Below are 21828 nucleotides of genomic sequence, written 5' to 3' on the forward strand. Positions count from 1 at the left end.
GGAAATTAAAATGCATTAAAAATAATGTAATTATGGCTGAAAGCTTTTTTTTTCCTTTCTGTGTGTAAATTAGAGTCCTCTGCTGTATTTAAAATAGGTGCAGTATGAAGTAGAGCGCTCGCTATTTTCAAATGCCAAGAGGATTAATGGCACTTTTGAGTGGGGTTGGTATATTCAACCAAGTCCTCAGAGTTGCCATTTGTATTCCAGCCATCATTTATGGATTGTGGATTACAAAGGCGAGGAGAGAGGGGAAAAAGAAAAAAGAAAAAAAGACAAGGCACGAGAGAAGAGGCAGATAAGGCAGTGAAGAGGAGATGTGCCTTCAGCAGCATCAGGGCAACATCGAGAGTCAGATAAACGCCCTTGCAGAGACAGACTCACTGTATTTGGATTCTATGGAACTATACAGCGAATTATAAATAGTAGGCTACACCATCAACACAGAAAGATGGTACTTTTACTTAAGGCATCAGGCTGCACTGGAATTGTGACGTGTTATTTCTACACTTTAAAAAAGATATGTAAAGAATTTTTCATATAATTAATCTTAGATATCAAGATATTAAGAATCTGTATTTCTTCCTGAGGTAGATATTGCGTGCTATTGAGCTCAGAACACTATAAAATGTATCAGTCACAATATTGTATGTTCACTTTGTTCTTAAAAGTCCACACTTTGTTTTCCAAGAAACTTTACAATGTATATTGTTTTCCATTGAATTAATATACTGTACTACTGTACACAGTCGTCATCATTCAAAAGTATACAAGTCGAAGAAGACATTTTAAAAAAAAATCAAAGGACACCATTGCCTCTCAAAGTAGGATGAAGAGTGTACATGGAAAGATGTCTCCATCTAGTGTTCAACACAGCTCATGGTTGGATTTAAAAAAATAAATAAAAATCAAGTCAGTATTTGCAAAACTACTGCATTATATTTATAAAATTATCACATACTTTGTTTAGGAAAGTAGTAATATTTAAATCAGAACTGTGACTTCCAGACACAAAGTTAGATGATTTTCAAATCATTATATTATATTTATCGATGACAGTAATGCATTCCCATCCCATTTATTTAATGTTGAACACACATAATAACACATGCAATCAAGCTTTCGTGCACACATACAGTTTCCAGTTGTGTATTGATTTTTTATCATTTGATGGGTGCGGTACCCTCTGTTTTCAGGACGTAAAAATAAGTCAAATGTGTGCTGAAATAAAAAAAAATAATAATCTAATTTTAAGAACAAGTGTAACTCGGAAATCTAAAAGAATTCAGCATGTTTTTAGAGCTTTCTCAATTTTAGCCAACTCTGGAATGCCCCAACAACGTCAATTCAGAAATGTTTAAATTTGACCTTGAAAAATGTTATACATTCTGGATTTATTACAAATTAATTGAAATATTGCAAGCCTTTTATTATTTTAATATTGCTGATTATGGCTTACAGCTTAAGAAAGCTCAAATATCCTATCTCAAAATATTAGAACATTTCCACAGACCAAGTAAAAAAAATGCCATAATCAGCAATATTAAAACAATAAAAGGCTTGTATCAGTAAATAAGTTCTGGCTATTATCAACAGTAGCCTGTCTTCTGTTTTCTTTTCACAATCATGGTATCTGTGGTACCAGTTCAGGATGTACCCCGCCTACTGCGCATAGCCAGCTGAGATAGGCTCCAGCACCCCCCGCGAGCAAGCGGTTCAGAAAATGGATGGATGGTAACTGTGGTTTGACCAAAACTAGTGTTGACCACACACACATAAGAAGGTTTAACATGTACAATTGTTGATCTTGACAGCATCACACATACAATCAAGACTTCATGCGCACAGTTTCCAAATTTCATGTTGAAATAAACTGCCATTTAAGTTGGGTATTTTTTTCCATGTTTAGTTACTGATATTTGAAAGTAGGTAAAAACAATTATTTTACATAAAATTATTTACAAACCGTTTTAAGAAACACAATTAATATTGTTTACAACGCAAAACCAGAACACTTAAAAATGTCTACATTTAGATTAGTAATCCATTACATTGATATATAGATTTTTTTTAGGTACACTCAAATTTTGAGGCATCATGCACTCTCCAACACATTCATGAGCATGTTGTCTTTTTTTTCCCCCCCATGGTTGAAAATCTATAAGATTGGACTTCTTCTGTTTTTGTATTCTTATTAATGGAAGCTTTATAGCTTAATTATACTTGGAAGAAGAGAATAATCTTAGTTCAAGGGGATAACTGATTATTTTAAAATAACTCCAGAAAGCATGTTTTGTTTTGTTTTGTTTTTTTGCTTCACTAATCAGTACAGGTAGCTTCACATATCAAACCCCCTAACAGGCACCAGGAGGAAGGTCCATCAAAGTTGATCAGATGTGCTGAAAAATCATTAAAAAAAATCGTTTTTATTTTGTTTATATTGTTTGTTGTGAATGAATCTAAAAAATCTTGCCTCACTCACTTTCTGTCATTGTACTGAGCAGCACTTTGGAACCACACTTTCTCCACTTGCTCCTTTCCTATCTCAAAGAGCTTACGTAAAATGGGAATGCCTTTCTTGGTTGAAATCATCAGATACTCTTCATTTTCAGGTTGCAAAGTCACGGAAAAACGAGCCATCACTAATGACTGGCAGAGGCGTGACAGGACCAGCCAAAAGAGGCAGTCTCTCTCTGCCGCGTTGAGGGGGAAGACGCTTTCCCAGCCTGCTAGGATGGCTCCGCCCACCTCAATGGGGTTGAGGTGTTCCAGCATCATGTACGTGATGGTGATGGCGAGCTCGTAGACGTAGCAACCAAAGTTCATATCCCCAAAATCTATGATACCAGAAATCTTGTACTTGTTGCTTTTATTAGCTTGCACCAGCACGTTGAGATCGTTAAAGTCTCCGTGAATGAGGCCTAAGGAAAGACAAAAACAAATGACATAACCATATAAAATAATGATTCATTTATCTATACATGACTATATGCAGTCTTTGCTTATTGTTCACAAATAAACACATCAACCAGCATATCACTTACACTTGCGGAAACTGGAGTTTTGGGGGACCACGGTGGTTTTGTACTGATGAAGGACAGACTTCACAACTTCTAGGAGAGGGTCTCCTTCGAGTACTTTCATGTTTTTCTCCAGAAGAGGAATACTTGACAAACTCCATATGAAGCCCTCCCTTTGCAGCGCATTAAGTTGAGGATGTTTCATCTGGGGAACAGACAGTTGGAAATAGGTAATACTCGGGCCAAAACTATTACAAACTGAAGCTGTGTTCCGAAAGATTCCTTCTAAAAAGCTCCTAATTTAGAGCAAAGAAGTATATTTTTCCTGTTTCAACACTGGAACCAAACAAAAGAAATCAAATTGACACTTTCTTAAAATAAACGCCTAAGTATTTTTTTTTTCCAGATTTTGCAGGAAACACAAAAAAATTAACAATTTGCATCATGAGATGATTTGGCAAAAAAAAAAAAAAAATCACTAATTATAAGAGGGTGGTGAAATGCTGAACAACAGAATTTTTGAACCTCAGTGAGGGCGATGTCCATTCTGGCTGCTGTCCGGCCGACTTCATAAAGTAGCTGTGGTGAGAAAGGCACCTCGGAAATCGGGATTCCTGGCAAATAAGTCAAAAGGCGCACCAGGTACTTCTGTACACCGGAGCCACAATCTGCCAAATAAAACAATCCAACAATTAGAATGATAACTTTTTGTCTTCTATTTCTGGTAATATTGGGTGCGGGATGACAAAAATAAATAAAAGGATAAACTTATATGGATCTAATTGGCCCACATTCTAATGTAATACTGTATGCGGCATAAGCAAGGCTAATAGGAACACATGAGAGTTTTTCAACATATTATTTGGTATTAACATGCGCCAGTGATAGCCCTAAATGTTCAACATTTCAGTACTTTTTCTACAACTTTTTGTTCTCTGAAATGCTCTCTGTGTCTTTGTTGACTGCTGTTGAGAGCTCTGTCGCCACTTTCCTCTGAGATCAGCTTGTTTTGCAAGGTACTGTGATCGTTTCATTTACCGATCTATCAGTCTATCAAAGAAACTAATAACAAATACTGTTCTGATTGTGTGTTATGGAGGTGTGTCGTGAAGCAACACATGCAACCAGTATGTGAGGGCTGACTATCAGCAAGACGGGTAGAACATTAACTGGACTTGAGAGGTTTTATAGCATCCCAGTATACACCTTAACGACTTTGCAATCTATGCAGCTTTTTGCTTGTTTTATTTTGTGATGTGAACCGCTAATAAGTTGTGATGTCCACGTGATCCTCTAAACTTCTATCTATAATTGGTCATTTGTGCCAGTTTTTTAACTGAATATCTTAGGATGAAGTTATTGAAGCTGTTCAAGTGGAAAATAATCAATTATAAATTTAGGACTAAAGTGGTCAGTAGCCACATAACAACTGCACCACTGCATTACCTACTCATCTTATAGTATCAATTGATCCATTTAATTCTCAGTCAATAGTGGATCCTACCAATGCCTTCGAGGAACATGGTCTGTCCCGTGGTTGTTTTCTGGGCTGTTTGGGTAGGAATTCCATTTTCGTGCAAAAAGTCCATTACATACGTCTGAAGTTCTACCAGGGTGGGGTCCTGAGTGTGCACCGAGTTCATAATCTTCAGCACATACTCGCCACCTTCCACAGTCACAACATAAAAGTTCTGGTCATCATAGCTGGGCAAAGTGCGGAGTTGAGAGGGAGTCAGCTTGTAGTATTTGTTGACTATGTCTGCTGCCTGAGACTGGCTGAGGTTGGGCTTGGTATGGTTATCTGCCATGTTCCTGTATACAACACAAATATTGTTTCAGTTATGTACAGTTATGTACTGCTATGGTCTATCCACCCATTCAACACCGGTCGTCCTGAGCAGGGTCGCAAGTGACTGGAGCCTATCCGAGCTAACTTTGGGCAAGAGGCAGGGTGCACCCAACCATTTATATTCACATTCACACCTACAGACAATGAAGACAAGACTTTTCAGTATGAGTGTTGTGGGTGTGGAAACAGTAGAATCTAAATTTATGAAGCATCCTAGCCTTATAAAACAATCTCCACTTTTAGGAATCAAATTTAAAATGTACTCTGACTCTCAAAGTGTAGTACATAGAGAATTTATAGATTATATATTATATTTATAATACATTCAAAATTAATCTTTAAGATATGTTTGTTTATATATAGGCCTATATATTCATTTATTTTTGCTTAAAGGGATACTTCACTTATTGAGCCTATTATAGCAATAAAAAGTTAATATTTTGCCTATAATTAATTTGATACTTTCATTATTCTTCACATACAAATAGTACCTTTAAAAACACATTTTGCAACTTGCTGTCAACTGAAAATGACATCACAAGGGCTCAGCTGGTAACCAATCACAGCTCACTTGTTTTCTCGGTTTGGTCATGTGACATTCACAAGCTGAGCTGTGATTGGTTACCAGCTGAGCCCTTGTGATGTCATTTTCAAACGACAGCAAGTTGCGAAATGTGTTTTTAAAGGTACTAATTGTACATGAAAATAATGAAAATATCAAATTTATTATAGGCAAAATATTAATGTTTGACTGACAAGAATGGCTAAATATGTTTACATAATTTTGAACAGAATCATTATTTATGTAGGTGATTTTTTTTTTTTTTTTTTTTTTTTTTATATATGAGTAAAATGTTAATGTTCCAACTCTGTATAATGTTTTTAGGGGGGGAAACTTCTCTCATTTTGGACCCAACGCTATAGGGCCTCTACGCTAATATATTTAATTGATTGACTTATTCCGAACATGTAAACAAAAAAATACAACAAAAATAATTACAAAAGAAAAAGAACAAGCTAAAAAGGGGGTATAGGAGGAATAAACGTCTTACATAAGATCCTTCATATTTTATATAATAAGACTAATAATATTAATAATATTAATAATAATAATAATAATGTTTATTATTATTATTAACGCGTTCGTATTCATAAAGACGAAGCATAAAAACTGTACTTCCTACAATTATATAATACTTCCAAAATATGTATATATAAATAATATAACTATATATTAAATTACAAATAATGATACAACTAAACAATTACTAGATAACGTTCTAATTTAACATTAGCTTTAGCTTTAGCATTAGCTTTTAATGTGAGTTTAATGTTCATTTTAATGTTAGTATTGATGGTGGTATGTGGAGCATACCACCGTCAATGGGGGTGCTGGAGCCTATCTCAGCTGGCAATGTTCAGTAGGCGGGGTACACCCTGAACCGGTCGCCAGCCAATCGCAGGGTATTTGGAGCACTAAATATTTAAACTGTACTTGGTTTAAAAAATAAAAAATAAAAAAACGATAAATGGTACAGCCCATCAGGTGCTTCCTATATATTCACCATTCATGACACAATTATACGAATGTACCAGCTCCAATAGTGTAGCCGCAAGCAGTTTTGCGCAATGTTAACGGGATTCCTCTATATAACGGCTGTTTTGAAAATGGGGATCGCGAAATTAATAAGTGGTGGTCTGGTGCAATGTCCATTTTTGTTTGCGGTTCCGTTCCGTTCATAAAAACGATGAATGAGAATGTCTCTCTCTTTGCGAAAGAATTTAGAACGGAACACCCGCGATACACGAGAAAAATAAAGGAAAACGTCACAAGAAAATGAGTGCAATACTTTGAAACTAACCTCGTAATGCGTGGCGATGTGCAGTTTGTGACCTTCGGATTTATCAGCTGACCAGTCCACTCAATGTTCGTTTATATAAAGAAAGGAAAAAAGGAAGAAAAAAAAATACTACACATCCGGGATGTCTTTTCAAAATATTACAACTACGTGGCAGTTATTTCCTGGTTTTAATTTAATATTAAATGAATGATACTAGAAAAGCATTATGTCGTCGGTCAGTCACAAGGCACAGGCACGCAAAAGAAGTTTTGTCCCTCAGTGAACAGTTTTGAGCCTTCAAAAACCGAGGCACGTACGTGTTTGCAATGCAATGTTATGTGGGAGGAAGCCAGCTGCGCGCCGGTTTAAGTTTCTTCAAATTCCACGCATCAGGCTCAGCCTTTCGACAGTAGTCTGTCACTTCTGTATCCATTCTAAAGTTTCACAGAAAAACCCTTGCAACAAGGAAAAGTTATGTGTAAATGTATAATATATTATGTGTACAGTTGTTCACTCCAATTAAATCAATAAATTGTAGCCACATTATATTGCCAAACCTTTTCAATTGAGCATTTATTAAAATGTTTGTTGTTGTTGTTGTTGTAATGCTGATCACGTGTTTTCATATTCCTGCAATAACAAATTTGAGGAAGGAGAAGTTAAATTGTGCGAGTTGTTATGATTGGCCACTGGGTGTCGCCATAGAATTAATATAATACCCCTTTCCAGAGGAGGAATTCAGGGGCATTCAAATAGGCATACTCACATTTATTGCATTGGTTCACAAAATCCAAATAATTATCTATGTGTAAATTACATCATACCGCCCACACACACAATTTAAATGGTGTGTTCACAGACAGGCTTTCAGGAAATATGCAGCTCATAAGGGGTTTTCTATGTTTTCAGGATGTAAAATACTTTGTGTGCTGAAATCACAAATTCTATTTTTAAGAAAATGAATAGTGTCACTCAGAAATCTAAAAGAATTCATTAGGTTGTTGAGCATTCTCAATTTAGGCCCCAGTAGCTAGTCTGGAATGGAGTGGCTGTAGAAATGTTGAAATCTTCACCGAAGACTACTTTTGACACTCTCTCCGCTTTTGATTTGTTTGATTATGCAACTAGCCTCTCACTCTGCCTCACCCCGATATCTGAATTTTGGCCTGTCTGGCTGCAGCTTCTCTTTGCTCATTCCACCCCCTCTCTGGCTATGGGGCAATGGGTGAAGTGAGACTGTTGCTGTTGAGAATTCTGCATCAACCGACCCAGACAATAATCGAGCAAGACCACTTTCCTGCAGGCGTTGCCATGGAGGATTTGGCATTGACCAACCGGAAAATGTCCCGCGGAGAACCACTTCCACGAAGGTGTCACCTGCTGTCCTTCATTATACTAAGTCGACCCTCGTGCTGGGTGGCTTGTATTGGGTGCAAATTGAAGAACAGGAAAAAAATCACCATGCTATAATAAATTGTCTTGAGCCTCCATCTGCTCTCCTTTTAGTTTTGATGTCAGAGCATTTAGTCAGTCCACTTGTTGCCCTCATCTCCTCTTAACTTAAGCAGTTTTCGTTTAACATGGCAGCTGTGAAACAGATGTCAGTGAAAACGATCTTGGCTCAGCTTGCATGAATATTTCCCAGCTTCAAGGATCGTGTTGCATGGCTGCTAGGGATATGAGGTGGAACTTCGGTTACAAAAACATTTCAAACAAATTCACCATGTGACCAGTACTACATAATTCTCAAGCTTTGCACATTTTTAAACAGTTACCTTCAAACATATAATGTATGCTGTATAATGTATTTTAGGGCTGCACAATATTGGAAAGACGTGATAGCCGACATAGCTGCTGAATATAGCGATATCGATGTTATTGCGATATTTAACATGTACCTAAAGAAATGACATTTTTATTAGTTAATGAAAGAATTTTTAAAAAAATTCATGGGGAAAAATAATCAAACTCAATGCATTCTTAATTGTAATTACCTCTCGATAATGTTGAACTATTGGATGGCAGCGCACATTTTCGTTAAGTACACTGCGTTCCAACTATGTTTTGCATTTGCATTATTAGGGTTGGAACACCCATGGAACTAGAGGCGTGGAAACCAAATAAAAAGAGAGGGTGAGGAGGGGATTTTTTTCAGAGTGCAGTAGTGAACTGTATCAGTCACTTCCTCTCCTCGCGAGCTTTGAACTGAGTGTCTTCTCTCCTTTTTTGTTATGTTTAATAAATTTCAGACAGGTTAATCTGAGTCTGACTGGTCAAATTCAGATAAAAACATAAAATTCCATATCAAACTTATTGTGTGTCTTTGCGATATGCATATTGCATAAGCCAATATCTCGATATCGATATTTTTTTTGCTATATTGTGCGGCCCTAATGTATTTCTTGTCCTAATCACGACATCTGTGGATTGACCAAAACCAGTGGCGACCACACGTAATAATTTGCGATCGTAAATATTGAACAGGTTTATTAACATTTATGTTTGTCGAACTTGACTATTTTCCTAGAAAATGGGGGCCAAATGAATAAAACACCTGAACACAAAGTCACCACAGAATAATCATTGTGGATAATCGCAAGGGCAGAATCAGGCTAAAATAAAAAATAAAAAAAATTGTGAATATTCCCATTTTCATTATAAGTGTACCCACCGACAGCTACTTGCAGATCAACTGCTGAACAAATTTAAATTTAATCATATCCCAACACTGGCATAATATTTGGGATAGGTGGGATTACATTACTCTTGTCTCATCAATCTAAATGCTAAGTCAATGATATCCATCCATTTTCTTGACCGCTTCTTCCTCACAAGGGTCGCGGGGGGTGCTGGAGCCTATCTCAGCTGGCTTTGGGCAGGAGGCGGGGTACACCCTGAACTGGTTGCCAGCCAAACGCACGGCATACAGAGACGAACAACCAACCACACTCACAGGCACACCTCGGAACAATTCGGAGTGCCCAATTAACCTGCCATGCATGTCTGGAATGTGGGAGGAGACCGGAGTACCCGGAGAAGACCCGCAGAGAACATGCAAACTCCACCCACGAAGGCCGGAGCCTGGACTCGAACCCGAGTCCTCAGAACTGGGAGGCGAACGTGCTAACCATTCAACCACCGTGCCGCCGTCAATGATATCATCAAGGAAAATTATTTTTGGAGCTGCTCATATCTGAGTGCTGAAAAGCTTTTGATGCATAAGTAATTAGGAGTCATCATTCAAAGTAAGAATTTCAAGGACAAAGTGTTTATTTCAGCTCAGGAGAGATTGTTAGAGGTAGAATTGAAATGAAAAAGAACAGACATTTAAGTCAGTTTGGTCCACACTATGACTACCAAAGTGCCTCTGAAATAAAACTTCAATAAAACAAGTGATAATGCCTTATACAGTCACTAAAATGCAGCCAGTGGTAACGCGACCATGTGCAATTTACACACAAAGTAAACATTCAGTATATATCAGAATCAGAATAATCATTTTGACCATGATAAAAACAGCACATACAACACAATCCATTTTAAAATATCATAAAAGAAATACGCATGTAATTATCTTGCTGACACAGAAAGCTTGACAGGCTTAATTGCTCTCATTGTCTTTCCCAGTCAATTTTTTTCCAAGTCAAATTAAGGACTGCTGATGACCCACATTTGAATACTCCAAAAAGAGAATAAGGATTATGACACAAGCGTATTCACAAATATTACATTTGCAGTTTAATCACTACTGTGTGGCACATGTTGTACCTGCTAATTTTAATGGCTCAATAATGGCATATTTTATTGTACCTTACGCTTGCAACAAATAAAAGCCAACTGACTCTCATTACTTCAAAACATGGTCTTAAAAATCGTTTGGAACTTTGAGAAAATCTTTTACCTGCTCTTACTGACTCAACATCGATCTACCCTCTCAAAACGAAGAGTGAGCCATTGGGCCACGACACACCTGCTGATAATCAATCAGAGGCAGCTGTTAGTCAAATTGCTCCAATTTTCACTTTGTAGGCAATCCTCGAAGTGGACAGATGTGTTTTCCAACCGCCCATTTTAATCTGATCAATGTTTTCCCGCAATACTCTGTGGCCACGTTTAACACTTAATTCACTTAATTCTTCCACCAACCCCCCTTGACGTTATGGGAGGATGCGTGTGCTGGAAAGATTTGCATATGAATGAACAGCAAAAAAAAAAAAAAAAAAAAAAAAAGAAATTCCAAGATGACAATTTATGCTAATATCCAAGAAAATCATAATCCAACAATAGTGTCTGCAAAACATGAGCACACAGTTGCCACAAGAGTGTCAGACACGCACGGATCCCGTAATTAGCATTACAGCAATTATGTCATTACACTGGACATAATTATGAATTTGAATGCCTGGGTGGCGTGTGCGCATATAATATTGGAGGGTGGATGTTGACGACAAAGTGTGGCATGTGGCGATGGCGAGGGAGGCTGGAGGAGAGAGCTACAGATCAGACGCAGAAGCCAGAGACGAGCGAGCAGCACTTTGTTCAAGACACGCATCTCGGGACAAGGTAAGGCGTATTACTCTTTTAACTTTTTATTTTATTTTATTTTTATTAGTAGTGTACACTTTAAATGCTCATCTGATCTCTATTGGGGCAAAAGTAAAAATATTGGACTATAGCGTGTGCAGTATTCTGCTGCAGTGATCAACATATAGGAACAGGAAATCAAGCGTATGAAATAAATGTTGCTATTTTAAAATATGCTCACAAGCAAACATGTCTTTAAAGTGCTCTCAATTCAGAAGCAATTTTACAGTAGAAAACTGAAAATCATAAAACCTTCATCAACTGATCAGAAAATGTTTCTGGAACATTGGAACCATTTTAACATTCACACATGTTTAAGAAGAAGAAGAAATGAATGTGATATTGAACAGCCCAGACAGCTACAGTTCCGATTCTATGGTTGCCATCACACCTTTCTTGTTTGCCTTCTGTGATGTATGAAAAAACTAGGGATGGACAATTATCGGCATCAGGGGTCATGTCCAGCCTTATTTCAAAGTATCGGTACTTGTAATGGTGGCTGATACCAGTATCGGTCGCGCTCTTGTGGCCATTTTATGATCAAGAACTAGAAATTAGAAGAATAGAAAATTGAAATAAATTCCATTCAATATTAAGGGAAAATGTTATATTGGAAAATGTAGGTCCTTTAATTACAATTATTTGCCAATTTCCTGTATCAAAAGTACTAGTGATATCAGTACTTGGTATCGGTAGTGGTAACTAACTTAGTGGTTTTTGACCATTAGCGGCTTCTTTCGACGTCATTCATTCATTTGGATGCTTTGAATTAAAACATATTGGAAGTTAATGGTTTATATCGAAAACACAAAGGAATTTTAGTTGCTGTACTCTATCAATAAGTGGTGCAAAAAAACATAACCATAACCTAATTAAATACGTCTGACCAAATAAACATGATGTGGAATTTATTATTATTGAACAGTAAATTGTTGCTAGTGAATCAAGAGCTTAAGAATAGAAAATTAGGACTCACTAAATGCAAATAAAATATATTTTCATGCCGTCCACAAACATGGAGTGCGCCGACTTTTTTTCCTCACTTAGAATACTGCCACAGGTATGCAGCATATATCAAACCTATGGCGCCAGTCCAACCCTGAGGGAAAAAAAAAAAAAAAAAAAAAGACTCGTCTTTGGTAATTTGTTCTTTGCAAGTCAACTTCCCTGATGTCAGTAAACCACATGCTATGCATGTTAATAAAAAAAAAAAAAAGCAACTTCCAGCCGTTGAAACATTTCGATCTGAGCCGATTCCATTGGATCCAATTCATTTTCAATGACCGTTTGGTAGTTTCGCTTACCCACAATGCACCACGCTGCTACCCATAATGCACTTTGAATTCGAGATGCACACTTTGGTCACTAAAGAAGCACAGTGCCTCTCTCACTTCCACTTTGCACCTCCACCCTGTCTTTTTTTTTTCAGTTTCTGCCCACCACTTTGCCTATATAACTTTTTTTTTTTTTTTTTGTAGTGGTTGCAATTTACATTTTATATTTTACATTTTTTGTCAGTGACCTTCATCCACACTAAAGTCTGAATTTATATTCAAGTGGTACCAGGTTTTCTAAATGAGATTTTAGGGGGAACAGATAATCTTAAAAAAAAAATAAATAAAAATAAAAATACAGTGCAGACTGCCAGACTCTGCATAAAAAAAGTATAAAAACAAAATCAATCATTAATGTAAAGCCATCCGATACATGAATCCTACCTATTTGCATTTTAAATTTATGAGGAAGCCAAAAGTAAAAGATGCAACAAAAATTATAATCCCTAAATCCATGTCTGTATAAAAGTTTGATCCAATACCGCATATGCAAATAATGAATCTCGCGTCTTCATGATGCGCCACAAAATTGAAGGAAAAACATACACTTTAAATACAGTTTGATTCTATCAAAACTACTATTTAATTCTTACAAACGGAAAAGATAATTCCCAATTAATATTACTACAAATGAACATACATAATATTCAAGAGAGTGTGCACTGCAGATTTTAATAACCTGTGCACAAAGTCAGAGGTTCAGGGCATTTTCAGAAAAAGCTTCATTTTTGTTATCTCTTTCTTTCAAACAATCTGACAAATTGAGGTAAGTAGCATTCTATCATCAGCAATAAAATGGCTGCAATCATTTCAAGTCACCCTGTAATTCAATGACAATGTTAAAATCAATGCTATTTGATTTCCTTTGGAAGCGTATGCATTTTACATAGCAGATGAAGTGGGCTGCCTAATAAAATCTCACCAAGGATGTCACATTGAGTAAGTTGTAGGTTGTATGAGTGTCAATAAAAATCAATGGAGGGTGAACATAATGGCAAGGAAGTCATGCATAGAAGTAGAATCTTAATGGGTCATAACTAAAATGACGCACAATCACAGAAGGTTGTGCTCTTTGTTCAAGGTTTGCACAGCTTGACCCTACAGTACATTAATTCATCAGACTGATGAAATAACATTTTAACTATTTACCAGTCCAGGCAGGTCGGGTTAATTTAAATACAATTTGACTTTATGATTCAGGCAGGATCATTAAGAAATAAATGAAAATGTGGTTGAAATATCAAAACACAACGGTATGAAACAGGGAAGCCACAAACACACAAGGCAGCATATGCCACACATTGTAGGCCAGCGACAAACAAATATCCACAACAGTAGCATTAGAAATGAATAATTTAAAAAAGAATTAATGAATGAAGGAAAATGGAACCTCACTCACAGGTGATCTATGACAAATCACGCTTGTCCATCACCAACCTGGCAACCATGCTAAAAATGGTTATCTTCCTGAACTCACACTTCAAATTCATCAACACCTCAAGAAGGGTGTTGCTGTGTTCTTCCCATGCATTGTTAACACCACAAAATCATCTGGAATAATTGACAGTTTGAGACAACTGACTGAACAAGAATGCCAAGGATCGTTATGGTTCACTGTAAAACGTGTTTACTTACAAAAGAGGACATTCTCAATCAGAAGAACTTAGCCAGTAACCCTACAATAAGTTCAGTTTGCTTGCAAACTTCGCAGTACCTCCTCATCTGAATGAGTGACAAAATGTAAAAATTCGGGGTCCCATCTGACCAAGTCTGATGTACGATAAAGACAGCACAATAGGTAAAATAGGTTTCAACCTCAGCTTTATGAAAACGGTACATAACATCAACCATGGTTACCAGTTAGGAAGATAGAAGTCACATGTGCACACAGGCCTGAGCCTCCAGCTCATTTGGCTCAATTTGTTCCACTTCTAGCTTTCAAGCCTTGTGTCCTTTCTCCATCCAGAGATGAGAATGGCTTTACCTTGAAGTGAGCTGACTCCACTAAAGCTAAAGTGCTTCATAGCAGGGGTCAAATTGTCGAGCGACAGTGCTCTCGGCTGCAGCAGCTGAAAGCTTAGAGTGGGCACCATATTTTGTTGCCGACAAGAAATTGTGTCACAGGACGATGTTAACAATGACAAATGTAGCATATACTATATTACATGTGATGTGACACAGGCAGGCAGAAACAAACAGATCACACATGCAATAAATAACCCACCCTCTCAAAACTACTGGGTCATATTTTTAGTGTTTTGTACATAAATAAGCTCCTTTGAACAAAACAGCATAGAAAATTGGGTCAAATTGAGTTCAATTTTACAAGTTTAAAGTAAAATTTGGTAAGTTTTGACTCAATAGTTTTAAGGGTGCAAAACGTTGGCTCAAATAATTAAAACCCAAAAACAACCTTTTTTGGGGGGTGTTGTTTTATGGGTTACTCATTTGACCTGATTGTTGGGGTTAACTTAAATAACGCAAAATGTTGGGCCGGTGCCTTTTTGACCCAATTTGGATTATTATTGAGTCAACTCTCTTTTTAGTGTGCAGGCAACAATCAACTAAAACAGCCACACGGGTAAATAATAAACCAAATAATAAAAATCTCACTTGTCCAGTTGTAGCAACACAGACAAAAGTGGGACATAACACATTCATGTGCAACCAGAATTGAAAATATCCATGGCACTTATAACAATAGTAATTATTTCGTAGTCATATCAGGAAATCCTAAAATATAATTCTAAATTTGACTGTTGTGGAAAATGCATCATGCTTATTTTATTCCATCTTCTCAGCAGCAACCACTCAAAAAACAGGTTAATAATGGTCGTCCGCATTTGCTGCTTGTTGTGTTTCATGCTCCATCGCAATGGGGATCAATGGAGAGTGATTGCCAGCATATATTTATAATAATGTCTCCCTGTAAGGACAAAAATGATACAATAGATTTAAAAGACTGAATTTTACGGGTATTTACCAGCAGTCAAAAACAGAAGAAAACCGTTTATAGTTTTTCTGGTATGCCTCACTAGTATGCTGTCATTAGGGAAAAAATAAAAAAATCCACTCGAGCTGCAGATTTGTCGCCTATTTATAGGTCGTATACCTTCACGATAAAGTGGCCGCTGGTACAAGTCAAAATAAATTAGCATAAAGTATTAGAATCAGTGCTATCCTTGAGTCCTTGAGCAAAGTACAGTGGAGCTGCAGTTGTTTAAAAATAACCTAATACATGGCAACGCACAATAATATATCGTTAAAAAAAAAAAAACATTTTTTTTTTTTTTAATATTGCCTTGAGTGGAGTGCCCTGGGGCCTAACACAGTACATTTAAATTGCCAATCATGGACCTCTTTAACCTTAACTCTAGATTTATATGTTCAGAACACCAAATTGGCTGATTGAATTTCCCAAATGGAATTGGCTGCATAATTAGACTGGCAATTGACTGGCCAGCTCCAAAACTGACAAATAATTAGAAAAGCAAAGACATGTTATTGCTGTCTTGTCTCACTACATACAAAATAAAGTCAGCATATTAGCAGCAAACAGGAGAAAAATCTTTGAGAGCATTTCAACGTTTTTATCCCTATATTCTACATACAGAGAAGTGGGCTTGTTACCATAAAAAATAATCAAGTTGTCTATTGGGTAAGACCACATTCAAGACAATCAGGCCACAAGATTTGGAGCTCTTATTCAACGGGGCAGATCGTAATTTGATCTCATTCTTTCTGTCTGCTCTTCACTGTCACACTTGAGATAAGATTTCAACAAGTGAAGCGGAAAATTGGAAGTTTTGGAGATTACTTGGCAAAAGGTTTTATTTTTAACCAGTTCCGAGCTGTTTCAAGAAAATGTTGCGTCCACGTCGAACAGGTACACCCCATGTTCCAGTTTTTCCCACTTGCATGGTAAGGGAACTGCCAGGGTTATCACACGTCCTCTTTTGCCTGGACAAGTCCACTTTTGAACATCCTTTCTGGGCATTTGGGGGTGTTTATAAATTCACGAAAATGTCCAGTTTTCATTGTGAGGCAGATGGTAGGCGGAGTTCACCGTGCTACTGCGACTGGTAGATCATGGACTAGGGTGACCAAACGTCTTCTTTTGGGAGGACAGACCATTTTCTTAAATTGCGTGACTAATAAGAGGTGAAGTACACTGTGTAACTGCGACGGGTACCACAATATCAAGGCCAGGGCAAGTCTTTTTTTTTTTTTTTGCAAATGGTAATATGGTCACCCTACCGTGGAATGTTCGATTGCGAGGGGTGTTGTACCTATGTCTGTCGTTATTATTGTAATATGATAAAGTTTTTTTTTTGTTTTTTTTTAAGAAAAAAGTAGGTCGGCGCTTTACCCACGTTTTTAAGTAACCCACTACAAGCAGAAAATTACGGTAGCTGGTTTATTAACATGTCTAGAGAGAAAATAAGGCAGCAGCTCCAAAAACAGAAATGAATTACAAGGATTGGGCAAAATTCTGAAATGAAGTGAGAACAACCCCTAAATTCCAATTCAATTCTTGAATTTTAATTTGAATTGAGATGGCAAACAGGAAACAGAATTGCAATTCAAATTCAAATAACATTAAATCTAATTTATTTCCATGAAATTCAAATAAATTTATAGTGCAAAATTAAAGTGTATTTATTTAACAACGAAGCTTTAGCCTATTAGGAACATGAATTTCATATAAATATTATTCTAAAAACTTTATGTACACTACCACAGTACTACAGTAAATAGTATTTTTTTCTAACATAACATTAAACGCCTACTCTGGTAAAACAGATTATTAAAATGAAAAAACTTGGAAATTGTTTTGCCCAGCCCTGTTCCGTATGTACTGTATATTACTGCAGACATCAGCCTGGACAAGGAGCCTAGAATTATTAAACATTTATAGTATCAGCCATGGTCATTTTGTTCCTTTGGAAATTTTGAGATCTGCTTTTAAGATTGTAAATGTTCTTCAAACTAAGTTGTATCTTTGTTTTTATTTTATTTATTTTTTTTACTGTATTTATTTTTAATCAATTTAACTTTGCTAAGGGACCATAGAGTACAACCCATTCAGTGAAACTTCTAATATATGTTTTAAACTAGTACTGTCAAAGTTAAAGCTATAAAGCATTAACTCCAGAGTTAAAGCTTTAACTTTGACAGCACTATTTTAAACTTATGTTAATATTGCGCTATACACGTGACCGTGATGTGATTAATTTTATACTGTGATATTTTAGGCCATAATGCCCAGCTCTATAGGTTTTCAAATAATGGGGATTTAAAGTAAAAAAGTTGTCAGAAACACAATTACCCAAGTACTAACTAATAACTGGCAAATTTACTTGGGTAATGTAATGAATATTGATACTTTTGTCTGTAATAATCCACTGTGTATCTGCCTATATATGAATTTAATGCAGATAACATTTCAATGTCATTCTTCACAGGTAGTCTCCCCACTTCAACAAGATGACTGCTGACACGAATGGCAGTTACGTGCATGTGGAGAACGCGAGTGTGACGATGGGCGAGTTTCTGGAGAAATACCTGGGACCCCGACGCTCACCCATGTTGCTTCCCATCTTCATCCATTACCTGCTCATATTTCTGGTGGGCGTTTTTGGCAACGTGCTGACTTGCACCGTCATCGCACGCAACAAAGTGATGTGGACGCCGACAAACTACTACCTGTTCAGCCTGGCCGTGTCGGACCTGCTGGTGCTCCTGCTGGGCATGCCGCTGGAGCTGTATGACCTGTGGCAGAACTACCCGTTCTTGTTTGGGAAGGGAGGCTGCTACTTTAAGGTGTTCCTATTCGAGACGGTCTGCTTGGCATCCATCCTCAATGTCACCGCATTGAGCGTGGAGCGCTACATAGCTGTGGTGCACCCGCTGCGTGCAAAATACGTCGTGACCCGCACCCATGCCAGACGGGTCATCCTGACGGTGTGGGGTGTGTCAGTGTTGTGCGCTCTTCCCAACACAAGCCTGCACGGGATTTCCTACCTGACCAGTAACTCCACCGGCACTGACATCATGGAGATCCCCGACTCGGCCATGTGTACGCTGGTGAAGCCGCAGTGGATATATAACCTGATCATCCAAGTGACCACTTTGCTGTTTTTCTTCCTGCCCATGCTCACCATCAGCGTTTTATACACGCTTATTGGGCTGCAGCTCAAACAGGAGAGGTTGCGCCAAGCAATGGAAGCAAAGTCAGGCGCCAGTCAGGACAGCTTCTGTAGCGTCCGCACTCAACAACAAAAGGCCAGACGACGGCAGGTCACCAAAATGTTGTGTACGTTTCCCCTGATTTTCTAGTCAAACATTTGAACATGATCCTTTTTTTGTTGTTGTTGTTGTGTCAATAATTTACTAAAGGTTTGCACATGCAAAAATATGTGCAAACCTTGTTTTGGAGCCTCTTGATAGTCTTAGAGCTGACTTGGAGCCAGTTTAAAATAGGAGTCATCACCAATGACAAATATAAACACCAAAAACAATTGTAATGGGAATGACTTCAATTGAGAATTTGCTTATGAGTTTAACATTTCCAGAAATGTAGTCATAACTCCAACATGCATGTCTTGATGAACAATAACGTGTGCTTGTTCATTGATCGGCTAATAATGTATTTTCTCTACTGTATATAAAAACATGGAACCTACCAAAACAAAGATTAGTCTCTTCTTTCATCAGGAAAAAAAAAAGGTATATTTCCATATGTTTCCGTTTTTGCAACAATTAGCATTAGAACATAGCTAAGTTTTAACATTATTCAAAAATCTGTTTAGAATTGTGGGGAAACAGCTTGTTGTCAACATGGCACTTGTTGCTCTCTTATAGTCTACTGCCACATGCTGGCCATTTTAGTAATTACTAACATTGCTTCACCCGTTCTCTGCAGTTGAGAGGCTGCATCAAAGCCTGTATGCTCTAGCATTAAAAAAATAAAATAAAATAAAATTAAAAATCTTACATCTACATCTTTGGGACACTTAAAACGTTTACAATAGAACGTATTTATACATTTTTGGGAGCAAATGAGTTACATTTAGAAAATTGCTAAGCGCAATTTCTGGAGAAATTGTGTGGGAATGCTGAAAGCAAATTGAGAGATAAATTATGAAATTATAACCTCCTTGTTACTGGACAATGCGCTTTACCGACTGGTAATGATGATAATTTATATATATGGAAGTGGGCGTGGAAAGTGATACTAGGAAAAAGTTCAATGACTGTCTCATAGAAAATGAATAGGGAAAAGTTGATATTAAATGTTAAATTGTGCAAATACTGTAAGTAATGTGGAATCACAGGATATATACCCCGGGAGGTGTGAATTTTTGAAGCTAGTTGAAATTTGAACAATGTAAACTGGAAGTCTGGAGAATAAAAATCACAATAACGTGGGAATGCTTCAGAATTCCCCCAATAATCAATTGTCTCATATTATATATTGAAAATACTAATGCATTGATCTTTTTGCTTGTTTGCAGTTGTTTTAGTGGTGGTTTTTGGGATCTGCTGGGCCCCATTCCACACCGACCGCCTAGTATGGAGTTTCATTACAGAGTGGACCGACAGCCGTCGGCAAATCTTCGAGTATGTGCACATCATCTCTGGAGTGTTCTTCTATCTCAGCTCGGCAGTCAACCCAATCCTGTACAACCTCATGTCCACACGTTTTCGAGAAATGTTCAAGGATGTCATGTGCCATCGGCCGCACAACGCCATCCCCAGAAATTATTCTTTAAGTGTCACTCGAGTGACGCTACGCAGTACCCTAAATGAAGCGCCACTCAGCAGTGGAGCCAATGCTACGGAAGGGGAGGCAGAGGATGGAGAGCAGGCGGTGAAAGAAGAGACCACTTTCACATGTTAAGCGTTGTGATTTTGAACAACTGTTTTCTGTCATTCTCACAGACTCATTCAGCTTAATGTCTTAAATGACCACAGCATGTGGCCAAATTATGAAAACAGAATTGGAAGGAAGATTGGATTTTATTTACTGTGGTTGTGCTTGTCCTATTGCAGTATTGTAGTGATTGTGTTTGTATTTTTCATTTTAATTAAGAAGCATTTGTATTTGTCCTCAATTTATTTTATATTGAAATGAAATCAGCATAATGTTGCTGCTATGTGTAAAACACTTATGTCCATTTTTTTTAAAAATGTTTTTAGGATGTCTGCATTCTGTTTCATCCCAAAAACGTAAAAATAAAAATATGGAGGGAAAAAATGGACATGTTTTTCATTGCATTCAGTTTTGTCCCATAAACATTAAAAAAAATAAAATAAATAATGATTAAAATAAAATGAAAAAAAACGCACATAAATGTTTTTCACATAGCATTGAGGATAATAATTATATGACAAATGAAGTCGTCCATGTTGACCTGGACACATCAAACTCTTTTTTTTTTTTAATGTTTTTGGGATGTCTGCATTCAGTTTCATCCCAAAAACATAAAAAAAAAAAAATGGACATAAGTGTTTTACACATAGCAGCAACATTATGCTGATTTCATTTCAATATAAAATAAATTGAGGACAAATACAAATGGAGAGAGGGAATGGAATGGACAGGTTTTTCATTACATTTTCACATTTTTCATCCCATAACATAAAAATACCCCCTGGACCTGGACACATCCAACAGATGCATTATTTATGTATTTATTTATGTATTATTATTATTATTATTATTATTATTATTTTTTTTTTACGTTTTTGGGACGTCTGCATTCAGTTTCCCAAAAACATAAAAATTAAAAAAAAATAAAATAGGGGGAGGAAATTGACATGTTTTTTGTTGCATTCAGTTCCATCCCATAAATTTGTTTTTTTTTTTATGAAAAAAATGACCATAAGTGTTTTTCACATTAGCAGCGCTGATAATTAATAATTATATGACAAATGAAGTCACCCATGTTGACCTGGATATATCAAACAGATTCGGTTCAGCTATAAAAACAAAAACAAAAACACTCAAAATCCAAACTGATCAACATTGGTTCTGTTGGCTAAAACGCGGTTAAGCATTTTATTTTTTTTTTTCAAAATCAGAAGAGCCAACATCAATCCTGTTACGACAGATAGTTTTGTATCTTTATTGTCATATAATCATAACGTTCTATAATGTGTTTTCAATGTTTTTTTCTTTGCTTCAGGGTGAGGAA

General features: G+C 36.9%; 2 protein-coding genes across 2 annotated transcripts; one reads left to right on the forward strand and one right to left on the reverse strand.

Annotated features, from left to right (window-relative positions):
- Positions 1-1062: 1062 nt before the first annotated feature.
- Positions 1063-6898, reverse strand: hykk.2 (hydroxylysine kinase, tandem duplicate 2). Its single transcript, XM_077534065.1, has 6 exons — positions 6732-6898; positions 4525-4832; positions 3546-3688; positions 3045-3225; positions 2483-2921; positions 1063-2399 (listed from the first exon to the last, which is right to left on the reverse strand). Exons 2-6 carry the CDS (start codon positions 4826-4828, stop codon positions 2381-2383), a joined length of 1086 nt encoding a protein of 361 aa, XP_077390191.1. The 5' UTR covers positions 4829-4832; positions 6732-6898; the 3' UTR covers positions 1063-2380.
- A 4334-nt stretch (positions 6899-11232) lies between these two features.
- On the forward strand, positions 11233-20617 carry nmur1a (neuromedin U receptor 1a). Its single transcript, XM_077534637.1, has 3 exons — positions 11233-11273; positions 18094-18944; positions 20146-20617. Exons 2-3 carry the CDS (start codon positions 18116-18118, stop codon positions 20529-20531), a joined length of 1215 nt encoding a protein of 404 aa, XP_077390763.1. The 5' UTR covers positions 11233-11273; positions 18094-18115; the 3' UTR covers positions 20532-20617.
- Positions 20618-21828: the final 1211 nt, after the last annotated feature.

Source organism: Festucalex cinctus, chromosome 10 (genome assembly GCF_051991245.1).
Source record: "Festucalex cinctus isolate MCC-2025b chromosome 10, RoL_Fcin_1.0, whole genome shotgun sequence".
Classification (NCBI taxonomy): Eukaryota; Metazoa; Chordata; class Actinopteri; order Syngnathiformes; family Syngnathidae; genus Festucalex; species Festucalex cinctus.